General features: G+C 55.3%; 5 protein-coding genes across 5 annotated transcripts; 2 read left to right on the plus strand and 3 right to left on the minus strand.

Moving 5' to 3' along the window:
• Positions 1–102: 102 nt before the first annotated feature.
• On the minus strand, positions 103–5,051 carry IE81DRAFT_331847 (hypothetical protein; the record flags this gene model as incomplete). The annotated part of the gene is made up of 3 exons (XM_025515273.1): positions 103–4,043; positions 4,097–4,120; positions 4,163–5,051. The coding sequence occupies 3 exons, from the start codon at positions 5,049–5,051 to the stop codon at positions 103–105; spliced, it is 4,854 nt and encodes a 1,617-aa protein (XP_025367314.1).
• Positions 5,052–8,782: 3,731 nt separating this feature from the next.
• Positions 8,783–9,773, minus strand: IE81DRAFT_293815 (cysteine proteinase; the record flags this gene model as incomplete). The annotated part of the gene is made up of 4 exons (XM_025512022.1): positions 8,783–8,891; positions 8,979–9,307; positions 9,372–9,499; positions 9,563–9,773. The coding sequence occupies 4 exons, from the start codon at positions 9,771–9,773 to the stop codon at positions 8,783–8,785; spliced, it is 777 nt and encodes a 258-aa protein (XP_025367315.1).
• Positions 9,774–13,896: 4,123 nt separating this feature from the next.
• IE81DRAFT_293824 (hypothetical protein) lies at positions 13,897–15,547 on the plus strand (the record flags this gene model as incomplete). Its single annotated transcript, XM_025512023.1, has 6 exons — positions 13,897–14,191; positions 14,293–14,343; positions 14,433–14,454; positions 14,555–14,658; positions 14,755–15,337; positions 15,451–15,547. The coding sequence occupies 6 exons, from the start codon at positions 13,897–13,899 to the stop codon at positions 15,545–15,547; spliced, it is 1,152 nt and encodes a 383-aa protein (XP_025367316.1).
• Positions 15,548–16,045: 498 nt separating this feature from the next.
• IE81DRAFT_238227 (Nop52-domain-containing protein) lies at positions 16,046–17,854 on the minus strand. The gene is made up of 5 exons (XM_025511199.1): positions 17,528–17,854; positions 17,329–17,445; positions 16,981–17,197; positions 16,747–16,878; positions 16,046–16,673 (listed from the first exon to the last, which is right to left on the minus strand). Exons 1-5 carry the CDS (start codon positions 17,667–17,669, stop codon positions 16,160–16,162), a joined length of 1,122 nt encoding a protein of 373 aa, XP_025367317.1. The 5' UTR covers positions 17,670–17,854; the 3' UTR covers positions 16,046–16,159.
• A 1,734-nt stretch (positions 17,855–19,588) lies between these two features.
• Positions 19,589–19,920, plus strand: IE81DRAFT_349530 (hypothetical protein; the record flags this gene model as incomplete). Its single annotated transcript, XM_025516401.1, has 2 exons — positions 19,589–19,738; positions 19,828–19,920. The coding sequence occupies 2 exons, from the start codon at positions 19,589–19,591 to the stop codon at positions 19,918–19,920; spliced, it is 243 nt and encodes an 80-aa protein (XP_025367318.1).
• Positions 19,921–20,091: the final 171 nt, after the last annotated feature.

Raw genomic sequence — 20,091 nt, forward strand, 5'->3', positions numbered from 1 at the left:
TGAAATATGTGCAGGGCTTTTCCGCAGGGATGTGCAGGCATGCAGACCATGTTGAGAGAATCGCGCGGTGAAGTCAAGCCACGCGGTTCGTGTGGATGGATATTAGAGTCCGTACTCGGACGTTCTCGACGAGGCCTTGACCACGTCTTCTCTAGGGATGTTGGCTCTCTCGCACATGGACCTAAAGATGCCAGCTGGTCGATCAAACAGCTCGAGTGGAGAAGCGTACTCTGCCAGTTGGCCCGCATCGAACACTGCCACCCTGTCCAGACTCAAGATGGTCCTTAGACGGTGCGCAATGACCAGCATCGTGCGATCGTGGAAAGCCTCTGCCAAAGTTTGCTGGATCTTGGCATCGTTCTCGACGTCCACAGAAGCCGTCGCTTCGTCCAAAAGGATGATCTTCGAATCCTTGACCAGGGCGCGGGCGAGCGAGACGAGGGAGCGCTGTCCCACGCTCAGGTTTTGACCCTCCTCCTCGATGGCCGTCTCGAGATTGAAGGAAGTCTTGTTGCTCTCTTCAGCTCCCTCTTCGTCGGGTGCGATGCCCGTGGGCGTGGCATGACCGCTAGGCGCGCGCGACTGGCCTCGACTAGAGTCTTCGACCAGATGAGAGCGGCGTACAGCGTCCCACAACCTCGCATCGTCGTACTCGTTGAAGGGATCGAGGTTGGATCGCAGCGTGCCGCTGTACAATACAGGATCTTGCGGTAGCAAAGCGATCCTCTGACGAAGGTCACGCAGACCGATCTTGGAAATGTCCACACCATCGATGGTGATGCTGCCGGCGTGCAGCTCGACCAGTCTCAGCAGAGCGGTCAGCAACGTGCTCTTGCCGCTACCCGTCCGTCCAACGATTCCTACCTTTTCGCCCGCTCGAATGTCCATGCTGACACCCTTCAGGACGATCGGTAAACCCTCTCTGTACTGCAGCTGAACATCGCAAAGGCTGATCTGTCCTTGTTGAGGCCACTCTCGAGGCAGATTGGCTTCTGGGATGACCTGCGGTGCTTCTTGCTCGATAGCAGTGGCGTAATGGTGAATGCGCTCGACGGAAGACATGTCGTTCTCCACTTCTGCAATTTGACGCGTCATCCACGAGAAGCTCTGACTGACGGTGAGAATGTAAGACAGTGCCAGACCTGTCTGCGCCGGCGACAGACCCGAATTAGCCCCTGCGGTGGTGAGCAGAGCAACAACAAAGACGAGGACGGAGCCGAGAATGTCTAGGCGGACACCCAGCCAGCGCTGATTCACGGTGGTAAAGTAGTAAGCGCGAGCTTCGTGGGACATGTGACGAAGGTGGTCGTTGATGAATCTCTTGAGTACGCCATAGGAGCGCACGGTTGCCATACCGCCCAGCGTCTCCGAGTAGTGTGCGTACAAGTCCGAGCGCAGCACTGCATCAATACGCTTGGTCTCACGCGCAGATCGCCGGTAGACGGCGGCACCAGCACCGTAGAAGACCAGCAGACCGGCAACGGCGATCAAGAAATAAGGCGTCAGGTAGGCAATCAGGATGATGCTTCCAATCACCTGCGCCATCGTAGTTGCAGCCATGCGGAAAGAGTCGCTGAGAATATTGTCCGTCGTGTCGACATCCTTGGACAAGCGGTTCTGGATGCGGCCCTTTGGCGTGACGTCAAAGAACTTGGACAGGGGCGCGTAGATGATGCGCTCGATCGCATCGTTGTGAAGTCTAGCAGCGGAGTAGTAGGTCAAATAGCCAGTCGTCAGGCCCATAAACATCGTGAATACGGCTTGAATGCCACCCAGAGCGCCATAGATGCCTTCATATGCGCCCACAGGCAAGCCAAGGGTGTCGGAAAGCCACCAGTTGATACTGTACTGGTTCATGACGGAGGCGCCTTGCATGAGAATGAGCGAGATGATGATGGCAGGCACAAGAATTTCTCCTCGACCCGCCTTGAAGTACGCGACGTAAACCTTGAGACTGATAGACCCGGTATTGCGCTCTTCCGTCTCCATGAGGGCTTTGGTCTTGTCGCCAGAAGCGTCCGTCATGTCTTCCCGCCTGATGAGCTTCTTGCGGCCAACTCTAGACTTTTCCAGACCGACATCATCAATAGCCTCTCCTTCATCCTCCAAATGCTCTTCCTCCTCCTCCTCCTCCTCACCTCCAAACTCCTCAATGAGCCGCTGGAAGGGACCGTCCGCGTGTGCAAGGTCGTCGTATGTGCCCAGCTCCGCAACGTGACCATCGAGCATGGTGACGATGCGGTCGCACTGCGGCAAGAGGTGGACAGCGTGGGTGACGAGAATTACCGTCCTGCCCTGCGCTCGCAGCTGCAAGATGGTTTGGAAGAGCTTCTTCGCGACGTGGGGGTCGACCGCGCTCAGAGGATCATCGAGCAGTAGTGTGCTGGCATCGAAGTAGATGGCTCTGGCCAAATTGACACGAGCTTTCTGTCCACCGCTGAGCGTAGTACCGCGCTCACCAATGCCAGTCAGGTCCCCCTGAGGCAGGATGAGCAGATCCGCTTCGAGCTCAGCCATCTTGATGACCTCCCAGTAGCGTTCCTCCTCGAAGGGGAGACCAAATGTGATGTTCTCCCGTACAGTCGCAGCTTGGATCCAAGGCTGCTGAGCAGAGTAGGCAGTCGAGCCCGAGCCGCCCCAGATCAATCTACCGCTCGTCTGTCGCATTTCTCCAGCAAGTCCTTGCAGGATGGACGATTTGCCGCTACCCACCGGTCCGACGATGGCGATGAGCTCGCCCTCTGCGACTCTCAGATTCAGATTCTCGAGCTTGAACGGCTTTGCGCTCTGCTCAGCTTCGTCCTCAAGAGCTTTCTCGGGTGCGGGTGGAAGCGCAAGGCCAGTCTCGCGTTGCCTAGTCGCTGTGGCGGTAGCCGGTTGCGGCAAGTCGGTAATGGGCGCAGGAGGTGCTGCCTTGGGCGCGTCACCATTACGAGAGTTGAAAAGGCGTCGAATGAAGCCGGGCGGCTTTGCCTTGTCGCTCTCTGCAGCCTGGGTCTGGCCAGGTTCGACCGTAGCAGATGACTTCGTTTTGCCGGTATCGACGCTGGCGGCCACATTGGGGTCGACCTCATCGTACTCAAAGCAAGCGTCCTCCAGGACGACGGCAAATTTCGACTCTGGGTCCTTCTCTGAACGGTCAACCAAGAAAGGCGCCTCGAACACGGGTGTCAATCGCGCAATGGCGGCCCACGCATCTGCGGTACTGGAAATGGCCAACGGCAAGAACATCAACGGCATGCGAAGCAGGGCGAACAGGGTCAGCGCTGTAAAGACTTCTCCTGTACGTCCAGCGCCAGCACCGCTGACGTCGTTGCCGAGTGCGCTGTATACCAGGAAGCCAACGATGGCAGCAATGGTAGGGAGGGTGAAGGCGAAGGCCATCAGACCGCTGCGCCAAATGACCAACTCTCTGATACCTTGCAGCTCCTTTTGGCGAATCTGGACGATGCGGTCGAGGAACATGTGCTCTTGAGCAAAAGCCTTGACCACTCTGATGGAGGAGAGCAGTTCATTGATTAGCTTCCCTCGCTTGTCCGTGAATTGCATGCTCTTGCTTCTCGTTTGGAACAAGCGCTTGAAGATGACGGCTTGAACAGGGAAAGCAAAGACCAGAACAGCAAAGCCTGCCAATGCGGACTCTTTGATTTGCCAGATGAGCAGACCGAGGCACAGACCCAACGCCACCGGTGATGTGAACATAAGCAGGCCCCATTGGAAAGCAAAGTCGATGCGCGAGACGTCGGTCGACGCCATGGTGAGTAGGCGGCCGGGTGATCGGTCCTTTGCTCCGACTTTCGTGGCGCGCTTGAACATGGCCGAGATCAAGGCAGTGCGCGCATGCACACCCATCGTCATGCTCTGGTGGAAGAAGGCATGCTGGGCGATGGATTGCACGATTTGGAGCGCGAAAATGGCAATGGCGTACGCGACACCAACTCCGACATTGGGTGCTGGGAAAGCCTGCGGTAGTTGAAAGTGTGCGTATGCCTTGCCAGAGTAGTCGACGATGGTGCGGATTAGAAGCGGCGACGTCATTTGAGCTGCGGAGCAAAGCAAACGAGGCACAAAAGGTAGTCAGCGTCACAACACGGACCTTGGCCACCGATTTCATCCTCCACTGCACGGTATCAAAGATCGTCATTTGAGGGACGTCACTCACCTGCATCTGCAATGAGCTTGACAAAGATTGCCAACAAGGATCTCGCCTTGAATTGGTCCAACACAGCCCACGCGAGCGACGGTTCCATGTGACCGCTCCAAGATTGCGGCCTCTTGGGCGGAGGCGGGGGTTTGCTGCCAGGTGCAGGCTTACCAGCGGGAGCCTTGGGTCTAGGAGCTGGAGGGTGAGGAGCTCGCCAGAGCTTTTCTCGTTCTGCCAAGCCGCCTTTTGGACCTTTTCCGAGCGCAGCAGCAATCTTCCATTTTGTTCTCCTCTTCCAACCGACGGCCATCTCTCCGCTCACAAGTTTGGCGTTGTAAGCCTCGGCTTCCGCCACGCGACGGTCCCACGATTCCAGCAGCTTGTCGCTCAATACATCCGGCTCGTTTTGAGGCTCCAACTTCCACAAATCTGTAGCTTCTAGCGCTCTTTGGTAGCCCAAAATCATAATGTGGTTGGCCCACCAAAAGGTCATTTGCGAAAAGAGATTGGCGGTAGCGAGGGGAATCAACTTGGCATCGTCCATCGAGGCAGGAGGCGGAGGTGGCAAATGACGAGGTCTCCAAAATTGGTAGAAACGTTCGCGTTGCTTGATGTGCACCAGGTTCCGTTGCCCGGGCTGGTAGACAAACTGCTCCGGTGTGACGTCCGCTTGTCTGGCATTCGCCTTTTCGTCCAGCACCTTGTCGGACTCCGCATGGCCTTCTTCCGAGCTGGGCGCCGACCCACGCTTGCCCTTGTCACCAGCTTTCTCGTTATCATCATCGTCATCGGCAGCTTGGCTGCGACGAGGAACCATGGTCAGTGCTGATTGTCTCTTTGCAGCATCGTCCTCTGAGCTGTTGCTGCTGGTGCTCCCTGCGGACTCATGATGAGTGATGGGTGCCATGGCGAGCTTGCAGATGCGAGCTCAGGTGGTATGGCGAGGATATGGAGAGAGGATGAGAGGTTGGATCAACACATGGGAAGCAGGGAAAGGTGATCGATGGAGGAAAAAGGTGTGTTGGCTGACAAATCGAAGGGTGCTGGTGGACATTGGGCGCACAGCAAACGGAAGATGCCTTTTATGTGGTGACGACGGGGATGTCTCTAGTCTTGAGTCGGACCATCGCAGCACTGGCCGGCCGGTGCTAAGGATCAAGTCATCAGCGGCGGGGTCCAGCGGCAGGTCGAGCTGAGCTTTGTGTACGCGTGCATGCATGCAGGCAGCATGCATAAGCATCAGCAGCAGCAGCGAATACGTGCCGGGATGCCGCGGCTTGCGAGGTGTTCTCTCCAGATTAGCCCCTTGCTCGAACGGTATCCTTGCGCTTATGCACTCTTGACATTTGCTTCACGAGTCACTGATTGTATAGATGTCCACGCACTTGCGACTCGCAAGCACTCTCAGCCCGGGCTTGCTGCATATCCGGCGCGAGAGCATGAACGGTTGATGGGAATGTTGCTTTCATGTAAGCTGCTCAGCACTGCTGGGGAGCGCTTGCGCGGGCCTTTGGTGAAGCGTTGATATCTGCTGAAGGGGTGCTAAGCGCCGGGCTCAGTCAGTAAGGATTCGAGACTGAGCGCCTGGGAGCGCACGGAAGTCAACGGAACGCAAGTCATCTCATCTCGCTATGTCCGGTGGCAGTTTGACGTGTGCGGGCAGCATGAAGAAGGAGAACTCCGGCAGCTGCAGGGCTACAGCCAAGGCACCAGGGTCCGCAGATGACGCCGCACCATGACCGCGCTTGCTGGATCGACTCGCACGATTGATCTGTCCGACACAAGTTTTCAAGATCCGCCATGCAAATGGACGATTGCATGCAGGCAGGCAGGCAGTCAGGCAGGCAGGCAGGCAGGCAGGCATGCAGGGACTCGGACTCCTCATGCAAGCGCGGGGGATGGCTGCCGAGCAACACAACCACCCTATCTCTCCCCTCGCACTCGCACTCGCATTCGTGGGACGAGCAAACATTGCAGCTGAGGCTCCGGTCAAATTGTGAGTGTGCGCGTATATGTATAGCTGCCTGCTGCTGCTGCATCGAGGATCGTGATGGCTCAGCTCAGGAACCGGCGAGAACACCGGACGCATCGATGGAAGCCGCGCTGCTCAGCAGCCCATCAGGGCTCGCGTCTGATGTCCCTGTGCCGCTGCGAGCTTTACAAAGCATTCACTCGATCGGGCTTCCTTTACGGCGGTCGCGGGTGCATATGTTATTGCAGTGCGCCCTATACCTCAAGGTGATTCACGATAGGAAACGCGGCGATCCACCTGCGACATCATCACCCAAATCACAATCGATCGTGAACTCGGCAAGGGGATGCGCGTTCGCGCGTACGTGCGTCAGCTTACTCTGCGTACGTCGCGGCGGCGGGCCGCGCGTACATGAAGAGAGTGCCGCGCACGCGCGATCGCGCCGCTGCAGTCCCGAGCTTTATTGAGCGCATGTATGCTGCTGATGACGCGTCCTTCGTCCTTCATTTCCCGCGGAAAGGTCTCCACCCGCACGCACTTGACTCGGCATTAAGTCCATACAGCATATCTGGAAGAAGTTCAAATCTTGAACCTTGAATCTCGATCGTGTTCCAAGATTTCAACTCTTGTGGATCTGCATATTCTTGATCAATAATATGTGCGCGTGGTTGACTGACCCGGTCGGGAACACGTGACGTGCAAGTTGATCGCATTGTTTGCAGGCAAGAGTCCAGATCGAGTCGTGCTTGCGAGTTGCACGGCGGTGTTGTTGTAGTCAAGAGTCAATGAGTGACGGCTCACGACTACTACTAACAGTACTTACCTTGACAACTTCAGCTCATGCGCAGGCTTCGATCAACAATTCCTCTGGGACTCGCACTTTTGGCACTTTCATCAGAGCTACATGCGCACGCTCGGTTGGGCAACACGTCGAGCACAGAGCGATCAACGAGGCACCAATCGTGAATCTCGAATCTCACGAGTTTGATAGCTTCCAACGACCTCATCTTCTCGCCCCATTGTCGGTTCCCTTGAAGCTTAACTGGGTTCTGCTAATCATGGGTCTGCTGACCATCATACGCAAGAACAAGCGTGAGTCCATCTAAAGCGCAGGAAAAAGTCTCGTGCCATTCCTACGCACGCCATCTCACCTTGTCTGCCTGTGCGGTCTGGGGGAAACCTGATATGGGCGCGCGCGCGCGGGGGCGGGGGGCACGATGATCAGACAAGGATAGGGAACAGAGACACCTGTTCTTGGGTTTGGACAATTCCGGCAAATCTACCATTGTGAGGAGCTTGCTGGGCGAAAGCACGGATGATGTGAGCCCTACGTTGGGCTTTGATATCAGGAGCATCGTTCATCTCGGGTGCGTTGCGAGTGGGGGCATTCTACAAGTCCTACCAACGTATCGACGTCGAAATGCTGATGCAGCTCACGCTTTCGCTACTTCGCCTGCCCTTACTATACAAACGCCAGCTACACGCTCAATATTTGGGACATTGGTGGTCAAAAGTCTCTTAGACCGTACTGGAGAAATTATTTCGAGCGAACAGATGCGCTTATTTGGGTCGTCGATTCAGGGGACAGACAGAGATTGGACGATGCAAAGCAAGAACTTCGATCGGTAGTCGGTGAAGAGGTGGGTGTCGCTTCGAATGTTCTTCCCCCTGTTGCTTTCGAGTGTCTTCTTCGCTCCTTGCGCACGAACCCTTCTTACGCCTAAGCTCAATCCTTTCTTCTCCACATTCTGTGCAATCCGTCACCTTCGATTGCGCTTGAAGCGTCTAGCAGGAGCATCCATCCTCATCTTTGCAAATAAGCAAGACATTTCAGGTTCCTTGTCTGCTCAAGAAATATCAGCCAGTCTGACTCTGCAAGACCTCAGCAAGACGCACAGTTGGAGGATCCAGCCTTGCAGCGCCATTACCGGACAAGGTCTGCAAGAAGGTATCGACTGGCTGGTCAAAGATGTGGGTCAGCGAATGTACTTTGACATGGGTCGAGGAGAAATCTCTGCATCGGATCAGGAGACACGCGGCGTAGAGAGCGTCGAAGGGGACATTCCCTCAAGTCTGGATTGATTCTGTTTCCGCTGCGATCATGCTTGACTTGTGCACCAAGCAAAACGACCAGACTTTCTGCTGCTTCTTCAAGCTCGACGAAGTGTCACGTCGCATCAAGCTCAGAAACGCAGCACAGCGGCGCTCTCTCTTTAGACGCTTCGCCGCCGCTTCGACCGCAACTCGGTCGGCGCTGAGCACCGGTAGCTCCTACCGGGCTCTGCCGGATCGCAGCGCAAGAGACCGAGGAAAACGACATTGGCATGACGGCCAAGCAACATCTCCTCGAGGGCGTACGCGACTGCGCTTCAAATCTCTCACTCCCGACGTTGCGCATGCACACCTCGAGCTTGCATCGCCTTCATTCCACGACTGCGTGCCGTCGAGCCAAGCCGGAACGCAAACGACGCACTCGACCAAGCGATTAGAAGATCATGGCACGCTACACCTCAAACGCCAGCGGCGACTGGCTCAGAGCCGAGAGCAGTTCATCGAAACTGTCAGGGGAAAGCCTCTGTAATGGATGAATTGCGTCTGACTAGGCAGCTGCGCGACTGCGCAGATCAAAGTGCCGAATCGATCGAAAGGGCATGGCGACTCTGCCATCATTCGAGCAAGGTAGCATTGCCGAGTTCCCAGATCATGCGTCTCCGGTAGTATGGCACATTGCTCTGAGCAAAGTTCCACTCCATTTCGCGCAAATCTTCATCCAGACTCGCGTCGCGACCGAACGCGGCCTCTTGTTGCGAAGCTTCCAGCATCTGCACCAAGTCGAGCGCCGGCGGATCAGGAAAGGGCAACCAAGGGTCCCTTCTGGAAAGGTGCTCCATCATGAGAACCGTAAAGACGCCGCAATCCGAGCCGTTTTCCTGCTGAGGGTTCGTGGGGCAGTCGTACACGTCCCATCCGCTGGTGTCCAACGTCTTGCCATCGAAAGAAGACGCTTTTTTGGCGAGCCATTCGGCTTCCAGCCACGCCCTCAGTGCGTGCGCAGCATCGTGTGCCCATCCTCCAGTCATCGAATCGTAAAACTCGAAGCGCCGCTGACGCAAATTGATCGCAGCCGTGACCCAATGACTGTTGCTCCGATTGACTGGGAAGATGATTCGATCCTTGGAGAACACGTCGACCTGCCATCGATTGCTGCAAGTCAGCCATGCTCCGCTCTAACTGAAACCCATAGCGAGGGCTCACCTTCTTGGTCCATCGCTTGACACCCGCATGACCTTCTCTTTGAATCTTCACAAACATGTGCGTCTGAAAGGCGTGCACATCCCAGTATCCCTGTGCCTTTTTCGCGCGCTTCCTCTCCCCTTCGAGCGCTTTTCGGGTTCCCGAATCAGCCCGGGACCCTTCGAGTGCGAGGTTCTTCTGAGCTGCACGACCAGCCGCTCGCAATTCTCGCATATCGTTCGAGCGGTTGTTGATCAGCACGGCGTAAAAGTTGATGGATTCGTCATCTAGCCATTGGCCCGGTCTCAGCCGCTGCAGGTTCCGATTGTTGACTATTGCGCCAGAGATTTGTTTCTCAAAAGTCGAATCAGCGAGAATGTGCCGGACTTCTCGCTCTTGTTCCTCATCCAGGCGATCAGGCATCTGAAGCGGAGCTCTGCGTAAGCAACACACAGAACGTTGATCACGCGGCGCAACCTGTAGGAGCGAGACTCACAGGCTGTCTCCCGAGAATGCCGCGCAGACGCTTCTCACGCAACTTTTCCTCCAACACTAGACGATTAAGCGTCTTCTGCTCTGAGCGCGAAGGCTGCAACTTGGAACGCTGTGCTCGCGTCAGTCGATCCAAGTCCGCTTGTAGCAGTCTCAAAAGGCGCTCCTCTGGAGGCACATTCTCAGCAAAAGCGCGACCACGCTGCGCAGAGAGGAGAGCACGTGGACTCGTCAGCGTTGCGTGACAAGCATGCTCCAAGATTTGCGCAACGCATCTCACCTTCTCGACATCGGCAGCATGATCCGTTCTGAACTGGTAGTCCAAACGCTCCTGCACCTGTTCCTGCGTATAGTTCGTCTTGCGCTGAAGCTGATCTGTGAGACGCTTGATGTGCCTCCGACACAATTGTTGATTACGTTCGGCTTGCGAGACCAGATGCTCCTTCATTCCAATCGGATCTTTCTTTCGACTCTTGTAGGCGCCCACCCTTCGAGGGATGCGCGAACCTCGGATGGAAGAGCCAAAGGGACTAGGACTCGGTCTGAGCGATGTGCCGCCCAATCGCTGGATCGTTGCAACGGCAGATCCCGATGGAACCAGACTGCTCTCACGAGCGTCGGAGAGAACAGAAGGGCTTCTGCCAATGGAGTGCGCCCCTGAAGAATGGAAACGAGCTGGTGGGCCCTGGGGAATATGTCCCGCTGATTTTCGCGGTGCTCGTGGATGCGAAACGGGAGGAGGTATCTCGGTCAAAGCTGGTCGAGGGATCAAGGAAGCTTTGCGCGGCAGTCCTGGCCTGACCAGAGGCAGAGCATGGCCGACGACCTCGTCACCAGAATCTCCAGTCAAGTCGATCGTCTCTCCTGCTGATGCTGTCGTGTTGCTAAGCAGCAGCGCTGGGTCGAAAAGGTTTTCTTGATCGGAATGCCCGCTCGGCGAGCTTTGGTGTTCTTCGCTCCGAGGCTGTTCAACCTTGTCCTCAGATCGAGACTCCGCAGATGAGCTCGCGCCTGCTCGGCGCTGCTTAGCGCTTTCCAAGGTTTGTCGGTCCGTGTCAGTGTCATCGAAGGCAGGTCCGGTGAGAAGGTCAGACGAAGGAAGCTGAGTCTCCTCCACATCGCCCTTGCCATTCTGCCTAGCATACAAGATTACAGACTCCTCTCCTTGAGCGACGGGCACACCTGCAGCGTCCACCGCATCTGCAATCGCTTCAGAGGCGACCTGCGATGCTTTACCAGCCCAGTTGGCCAACGTCTGGGAAGCGGACTCGGAAAGGCTGCGGAAAGAGCTCGTGCGACGCACATGTTGCGCGATGGACGTCGTCGAGGAGAGTCGCGGTATCAGAATACTTTCGTCTTCTTCCTCGTCTTCCTCGTCTTCCTCGCCTTCCTCTTCATCCTCTCTCGGACCTGTGCTGGCTGCGCCATTCTGACGTGTCGAAGGCCCACGCTCGTGATGTGGAGATTGCTCCTCGCCCTGGATCTCGTGCTCGACTGGGCGCACACGGTCATTGATATCCGCGGAAAGGTCTGGATACAATGCGCTGCTCAATCCGGCAGCCTCACTACTGTTTGCCTGCGTTTCGAGACGGCCGTTAAGCTTGGTCGAGAGGTCCGGATAGAGAGGCGACCCGCTACCAGTGGTCGCCGATCGATCCTGATTTTCGCTACTGTCGCTCGAAGCACCATTGACATCTCCGCTCGTTTCGGTAGCAATCTCGGCTTGCGCGCCGGAAGTTGTGGCAGAGACAGCTGTGGTGTCGCCACTGACCGACGCATCGCCCGAAGTTACTGTCACAGAAGCAGGACCTGACTCGGCATGTGCAGCACTCGCGAGCGCACTGCCGGATCCCTGCGGTACGCGTGAACGCATTTTGTTGAAGCGGGGACTTCGAGTGTGTGGAGACAGAGCACTGACCAGTTTGGCAGGCACCGGCATGGACAATGAGTCTGAAGCCGCGCGCAAAGGCGATTCGGAGGTCGATACATTCGCTGTTTGGCTTGCGAGAGGCGTCGAGGCGTCTTGTGTGAGCATGCCTGGACGAGAGGAAGTGGAAGCGATGGCCTCTTTGGCGGCATTCGCCTCCGTGATTTCACCCGGCGCTTCAAGCACGTGTTCCCCCAACATCTGAGCGGACTCCGTCTCTCCTGCCGCTAATTCCGCCTCTTCACCGTCTGGCAGCTCCTCGCTTTCTTTCTGACTCGGCGAATGAGCGTGGACCACATCCGACGATGGCTCGCGGTGACCATTGGCGGGTTCAGCTGGGTCTTCAATCTCTGGAACTTCCTCCTGCGTAAGCAGCTCTCCCTCAAGCTGTTCTTGATGCGTAGCTACATCACCATCCTCAATTGTAGCAGAGTCGTCGTCTCGTGCATCGCGGTCCGCTCCCTCCTCTCCCGCATAGTGAGCCTCGGAGCTCTCAGGCCCGCTAGTCCCATCGCCAAGCGGCTCATCGTCGCCTGATTTATCATCATCCGCTTCTCGATGCCTGTCCAGCTCGACGTCTTCTGATCCTGATTCGCTCTCCTCTTCCTCTTCGGGTGCATCTCCAATCAAAGATCTCTCCACCTCGTCGATCTCCTGCTCATCGATGTAGCTCAATTCTCCCTCTTCCTCCCTGCTCGTGGTGGGTGAACTACCTGCGCTCTGTTCGTTGCTTGCCAGTCCAGAAGGAAAATGCACGCTCTTCTCCTCTGCCGCTATCGCTTCGTCGTCCTTGAACAGCTTTGCTATTTCTCGAACGCTAGGGGCCGGTCGTAAAGCAGGACGAGGTAGGGATTGAGAGCCGGAAGGAGACGCGCCGCCCAGTGTTGCGGGGAATGGCGCCACTGATCGCATTTCCAAAATCCTCTTGGGACTTGTGCGTGAAGCTGGTGCCAAGCGTTTGACGTCGACGCCGCTGTCTTCCTCTCGACCGTCAGGGAGCAAATCTACACGCTGCCTTTTGCGCGGCGAGCCAAATTTGGAGAAGACGGAGCTCAATCGACTCGTCAATCTCCTCAAGCTGCCGCTATTACCTTGTGAAGCACTTTGGTCGGACTGCCTAGCGGAGTCAGCGTCCTGGGCACTGGAAGTGGAGCCAACAGGATCAGAGGGAGTGAGGCTTAGAGCGCTGCTTGATGCTGCGTTTCTCTGTGCGTGGTCCGAGTCCGCTGCTGTTGTTGCTGCACCTTCGACTGTGGACTCGACGTCGAGCAGATTGGAGGTCTTGCGACGTCGCTTGACCATGTCGTCTGTGTCGAAGGACTGATCTCAAATGCTGGTATGTGCCGTGGTGCTGGTAGCGAGCAAGTGCCAAGGTTGAGGTCAAGGTGAAGTTTGCGGTGGAGTCAGACTCTGTCGCTTTCGGACCTAGCGCGGGCAACGCCAATGATCGCTTGGATCGCAGTCGCAGCTGCACCTTCGCCTACTGCTGGGGTCGAATGATTGATGGTGTGTCAAAGAATGCGCATGCCCGTCTGCGTGCTTGTGTAACCCTCATCAAGCTGAAATGTGACAAAGATGATGGTCGAAGCGGTTGTGGCCCCTAACACGGGATCTTTCGGCAACGCGTCTATTTGGGGATGAGGATGTGATTTGATTCACATTCACATTCGCGATTTACGCAAGTGCACATGCGGAGACGCGATCAGACCGCGCGTCCTTCACCTCACGTGTTCTCGCCTTCGCAAAACTTCCCGACGCGCTGCGATCATATGCGCTGCGAAAAGGCGTGCTCGCGATTTCCACAGATCTTGGCTTGCATTCGAATGGCATGCTGACGTCAATCACGAGTCATGCAATTGCTGGCTCCAATCAAAGTGACCAAAGCGCTTTGACTAGCATCATCGGATTGGTCCTTCGCTCTCCCACAACTCCCTGACAAGCCTTGAATCTCTGCCACCAATCAGCGACATTTGACAAACGGGCAGGCACTTGCGATTGCCAGATCGACCTTCTCCACACAGCATGTCCGTCGGGCGCACCTTTTCTCATCTGCGTGTCGCTCAGCCACTCATCCCAGCGAGACTCCAAGCAACTTCATACGGAATGAGCAGCAGTACCGGGCTCAGCATGACATCCACTGCAGCCTCAACCGGCGCTTCTCGCGCTCTGAGCACCAGCAGCTCCACCTCCAACAACAATGCCCTCGGCGTAGCATCAGCCAAATCTGGTCCGGCATTCATCACCAACGCTCCTCCCGTCTCTGGTTTCATCGGGGCGATAGGCAACACACCTCTCATCAGACTCAACGCTCTCAGCGATCGTATCGGAGCTAATGTGCTGGGCAAAGCTGAATTTCAAAATCCTGGTGGGAGCGTCAAAGATAGGGCTGCCCATTACCTCATCTTGAATGCCGAGGAACAAGGTGCGTCTTTCTGCAAGCACGAGGTGGCGAGAACGGTAATGGCAGATTCTGCAGGCAAGGCATCGGCTTGGCGTTGATTCACACTCTTCTCCTCATCACAGGCCTGGTCAAGCCTGGCGGCACCATCGTGGAGGGCACAGCGGGTAACACGGGTGAGCTGACACATGCGCTGATCAGCATCGCAGCCCCTCCTGACCAGATGAACCATCTCGCTCCTCTTTGCATTCGTTCGTCCGATCAGGTATCGGCCTTGCACATGCTTGGTGAGCATTGTCATCATCATTGATCATGGACAAGGATCAGCTCTTCTTCGTGGCGCTCGATCGGTATGCTGACTTTTTGCGCGCCTGCCGATTTGGACAGCCGCTCAAAGGGATACAAGTGCGTGATCTACATGCCCAACACGCAGAGTCAAGAGAAGATCGATCTGCTTCGAATGTTGGGTGCAGAGGTGTACCCGGTGCCAGGTCAGTGGTTCGCATTGTGCGCAATTCTCTCTCCTCGATGCAAGACTCTGACGAGACCGCCGTTCCGTTCCTAATCTGATCTTTGTCTCGGCCCAGCTGTACCGGTGTCGGACGATATGAATTACAATTGGCAAGCCAAGAGGCACGCCGCAAAGTTGGACAATGCAGTGTGGACCAACCAATTCGACAATCCAGGAGGCAACAGGCGAGCTCACATCGAGACGACTGGGCCAGAAATATGGTCCCAGACCAACGGTGGTAACTTGGACGGCTTCATCTGCGCTACGGGTACAGGAGGAACGCTAGCCGGCGTGACCCGTTATCTTAAAGAGAAAAGCCAAGGTCGCATTCAATGTTGGTTGGCCGATCCTCCTGGATCGGTTCTTCATTCGTATATCCAAAGCGGCGGAGAGCTGCTAGAGAGATCGGGAGGAAGCATCACGGAGGGCATCGGACAAGGACGAGTGACGGAGAACCTCAAGCCGGACATCGGCTTGATCGATGATAGCTTGCACATCGAGGATGAAGCGAGCATCGAGATGGTTTATAGAGCGCTGGACGAGGAAGGCCTTTATATTGGTGCGTCTTCCGCTCTCAATGTGGTAGCTGCAGCAAGGATGGCCGAGAAGCTGGGCAAGGGATCCACGGTGGTCACGATCCTCTGCGATGGTGCTTATAGGTGCGTAGCGCGCAGCGAGTGGCACACTAGCACGTCGGCTAGACGGCCTAGACTGACTCTTCCTGTGCCTTTTCACCGTCTTTACTTTATGCTGCACCTCTTGTTGAGCGCAGATATCAAGCGAGACTCTTCAGTCGCAAATGGCTGGAATCCAAAAATCTCGTCAAGGCCATTCCCGAGCACTTGCAAAAGTACATCGTATTGGAGTGAGGATACCGTCGGAAGGCCCAAGGAGAGGCAAATTGATCGAAAGTCGCTTTATGGAGAGAAGCATTTGAGGAGAATTAATATGCCGGAATGCATGTATGGTGAATTTGCCGATCTCGTGATTCTTGACACTTGGTCGCTCTAGGTCGATGCTGCGAGACGATCTGCAAAGACCATTTCCTTGCACTCGAAAGATGAGGTCTGTTCTGCGGCAAACAAGCAGCCTGTCGCGCGGCAACAATCTGTGGGATAAGCAAATCGATGAAATGTAAGCTCCTGAAAAAGGACATCGGCGCGCCACATTTGTTGACGCGGACGTGAGTAAGTGAGCTTTTGCGATTTTACAATCGCGTCGGTCTGTCCGCTCTTTGTTAAGCACGCGGACCATTGAGAAAGGGTTCGGTGATATGAGTAGAGAGCGGGGGGTGGGATGAAAAGAATGATAGAGAGGACCCGATCAAACCGAGAAGTTCGAAAAACTCACCATCGATTTCGTTGAAGAATTTCATCGGTGGAAATTCGACAAATTTTCAGCTCGCGCGAACTCGAAAATTTGACAAAATTTCGCAGACCGACCAATCGTTCCTGGCTATCCAGAGGCAGACAGAACTACATCTACTCCTCCAACCTCGCCCTTTCCGCTTCCCATAGGCGATACAGCTTGGCTCTGCGAGCTCCATTCGCGCTGGGCAGACTAGCCGTTTTGAACAGACTTTCAAATATTCGCGCCCTCAGATTTTCTCCTGCGTCCAAAGTTGCTTCGCCATCGACCGAACTTTTGATGATTTCAGGATGTGCCAGATCCTCTTCCTCGGTTGATGATGGATGCTCCTTGTCTGAAGCGGAACCCAGCACAAGGCAATCGGCAAGCACCGGCTCGACGACGTTCTCGTATAGACGCGTGTAGACCGTTGCATTATGCGTTGTCGCGATGGTATCGACGAATGGTTGCAATAGAAGAACGAGCGGTGTGACCGGGCGACTCTTGCTGATCGTAGCATGTTCCACTGGTTCTTTGGCCGATGGGCTCGACTCTCGACCAGCCGCTGTGAGTGCCCGCTCGAGCTCGTCAAGGTAGATATCCGCGAGATGATAGGCAATGCTGTCCGGCACTTGTGGATTGTTGGTGCTGTTCGACGAGGTGCGAGCGTGGCGAGTCAGCTCTCTCTACCCTGTGCGCCGGTTGAGCGAGCGCGACTCACTCTAGGCAACCTCCAGATTTGCGCATCATCTTGTACAGCTCGTCGACGGTGGCAGCATCCCATCGTTCTCTCTCCACCAACCTCAAGCCAGCATTCAGAAATCGTCTGAGCAGAAGATAGAACTTATCCATACTGCAAAGCAAAGGCAAGTGAGTGCGTGAGCACTTACAGGTTCAGAAGGAGCAGAAAAGAATCCGCATTCGCACCGCCCGGCGCTTGGATGAGCAAACTCACCGCCACTTATCAAGCGCCGACCATTCCCTGATCATGGCATCCCAGAAGCCGTCGAGAAAGGCGAGAGCGGGTGCGCATCGAGGTTCTGGTAAAGAAGGTTGTTCAACATCGACCTCTTCCGCATCGCCGGGCTCTGTGGGAGGTATAGCAAGTACGAGATCCGCCAATTCTTGGGCAAGAGCTTGCTGCACTCGAGGTTTGTCCGACATCCAGAAACCTGGCAGGTTGAGGAGTCGCGGTCGTTGGTCAACCAGATGGGAACCGAGCCGTGCTGAAGCTTTCGGTCTTTTCCTTCTTGCTGTCTCTCTGAGGATCCAAGATTCGCAGCAGCTTAGCCGCCCTACTCACAATAAAAGATGCCCTTCCACAGCTTGGCCATCTCATCCTTGGGCAGAGCATCTTGACCTCTGCGTTGAGTCAAGAAGCTCTTGAGGCTCTGACAGGCTTGATCTCTCGTTCGCTTGTCTTTGTCACGTTTTGTTTCAAGTAGCTGTCATCAGCTGTCGATTGATGCGGACAATGGAACATGTGAGGCCACAAGACTCACCGGGGGAAGCCAAGTAACGACCTAAAGGCAGCTCTGCGCTCGGAGAAGGTGCCTCTGACGAACGCTCTAGTCTCCGCTTCTTGTTACGACTATCCACTGGACTTGCGCCCCTTCCAGAAGAGCTCGTAGTTTTCGCAGACATTTCGTGCTGACTGCGAAATGCGCAGAGGCTTTGAGCTGCCGATTACTGCTCCTCGAAAAAAAAAAATGAGAAGGCTGCAGATATGATGAGTGAGGTGATCGTAAGTACGTCGGCTCTGAGTGGTTGTGAAGATGGACTCGCAGAGCGGTCATTCGTCTGGGTGCAATGTCGTGGTGGTGGTGGCATGCTCAGGTGGCATTCTGAATTTCTTCTCGAGACGAACTGCATCGCTCGAAAAAAATCGCTCGCGCGCGCACGGGACGCGTTTTCCACAACGCGTGCTGCGTGATTTTTTTTTTCTTCTTGGAAGGATGAAAAAAAAGTTGCGATGAGGACGCGCGCAAGCAAACAACACCACTCGACTTTCGCGTCCCACTGACAGCTAAATGTGCGAAGCCATCTTGATGCTGACCTTCAAGAAACATTGACTGGCCTTGACTCACCTGGCAACAGAGCTGAAGCATCCTGGCACCATTGCAAAGCGGTTGCCTCAGCTGCTAGAAAGATGGAATGGGATGCCCACCAAGACGTGGAGGCCTCAGTATCAAAGCTGTGGCCCTGAACAATGCTCAGGATAAGCATGCCTTCACAGCAGTCAGAGGAGCCTGGTGCAGAGTAGTCAATGAGCTGTGCTCTTAGTGAATGGCCTTGCCAAACTTTGCTGTGTTCATGCTGAGTGGACTCTGACAAAGATAGACGTCTTTGAAGCTTTGGTGAGGCAGCCTGGAGCAGTCGACAACATGGTCTGATTCAGGATCAAATGGCACGACCAAACACGACCAAAGCTTGGGACAAAGCAGAAGGAGTGTTGGCTCCCCCTCTGGCCTGGCAAAGCGTGTTCACAGGGCTGGCTAGACAGACACACAAAGTACTTCTGGGTGCAGGTGGCCCTCCTCCAGGTCTACATAATGGAAGCCTTTGTAAGGCCTCAGAGATCTGTCTTCAACATGCCTTGACTCGAGAAGCAATTGTTTGTCCTTCTTGGCAGGACTTCCAAAGCGCTCACTAGAGCAGGAAAGGCTGGCTCTCAATGGGCTGAAGAGAAGCACTTACTGGGCTCAGCTCTGTGCATACTCAGTGCCACACATGGATGACTCTTGAGCTGGTTGTTCATGATGCCAGCTAAGCACTCCACACTTTCTAGAAAGGACCTGTCCTCTACTGAGCTTGCTTGTGTGCTTCCAGCCTCACTGGGCTTCCTATCGTGCCTGCCATCTCTACAACTCACCTTGCTGGCGCCACTTTGGGGTGACTAGATCAGTCAGGTTTGTCCTGGAAAGGAGAAGGACACAGGCGACCTGTGGAGAGGCTCTGCACCACTTTTTGTGCGTGTTCTGACTTGGCAAAGTGCAGAACACCAACTGCACACTTTCTTGGTGGTTAAGCTCGCATTGTGTTTGTGCTGCCATGCTGTCTCTGCCACTCATATATTCTATTACCTCACTGCTTCACCCCTAACTAGCACGCTTCTGTTTCCCCTTTCCAATCTCGAGCATCTCAGACTGTACTGGGAAGCTGCTGCTCCTTCGTTGCTCTCTGCCCTCCAGCTCAGCAAACAGCATCTCCCTCCACAAATGCACCACAACAACATCTATCCCTTTGCCTCGCTACTCTGTCGACACCACTCAATGCTTCTCCTCCTTCTTTGGCCCCCTCTCCAGTTCAGCAAACAGCCACCTCTTCTTTGCCCTTCCTTCTCTTCACAAGACAATCAACAATGTCGGCTGTTCCTCCTCCTTCCAACCTTGCACCTTCAACGCCACCACCCCCATCTTCTCCTCCCTCACCCATCCCTCGGCAGGTTGCTCCTTCCCAAACGCCACCACCCCCATCTTGCCCTCCCTCGCTGATCCCTCGGCCATTCCCCCTCCTTCCAACATTGCTCTTCTTCACCTTTCCTTCCTTTTCATCCATCCACAATGTCGGCTGCTCCTCCTCCTTCCAACCTTGCACGCCTTCCAACCCCACCACCCCCATCTTGCCCTCCCTCGCCGATCCCTCCTCCTCCTCCTCCTCCTCTTTTCCTCAGGTACAACGAGGACAAGGACGACAACGACGTCTTGCCCCTTGTGAGCGTGCAGTGTGGCAGTTACCCAAGACTCTCTGCTGGCCACAGCTCTGACATCGTTTCTCAACCCATCTCTCTCCTTGTCCACAGCCTGTCGAGACGACTACGAGCTCGTTCTTCCAATCTTCTCTGGATGATTGGGAACGCGAAGCGCGTCCTTTGGGTGAGTGGTACCCGTACTAAGGGCAGAGTTGTCAACAATACGCTATTTCATCACCTTACGCATGTCATTGTAACGGACGGCCCGCTCCATTAGCTGCGCCCATTACACACACCGTTACACGCACCGTTACACACACCGTTACACACTCTGTCACAAACACAAACTCCGTGACGCACACCGTTGCGCACACC

The sequence above is a fragment of the Ceraceosorus guamensis genome, assembly GCF_003144195.1.
Source record: "Ceraceosorus guamensis strain MCA 4658 unplaced genomic scaffold IE81scaffold_78, whole genome shotgun sequence".
NCBI lineage: Eukaryota > Fungi > Basidiomycota > Exobasidiomycetes > Ceraceosorales > Ceraceosoraceae > Ceraceosorus > Ceraceosorus guamensis.

Coding starts and splice junctions, on each gene's coding strand:
- IE81DRAFT_238227 (XM_025511199.1), bottom strand. CDS start 17,669: ATGTCTGCGAAAACTACGAGCTCTTCTGGAAGGGGCGCAAGTCCAGTG. Junction 16,879..16,980: donor TCGGCGCTTGATAAGTGGCG/GTGAGTTTGCTC, acceptor TTTGCTTTGCAG/TATGGATAAGTTCTATCTTC. Junction 16,674..16,746: donor AAATCTGGAGGTTGCCTAGA/GTGAGTCGCGCT, acceptor CTCGTCGAACAG/CACCAACAATCCACAAGTGC.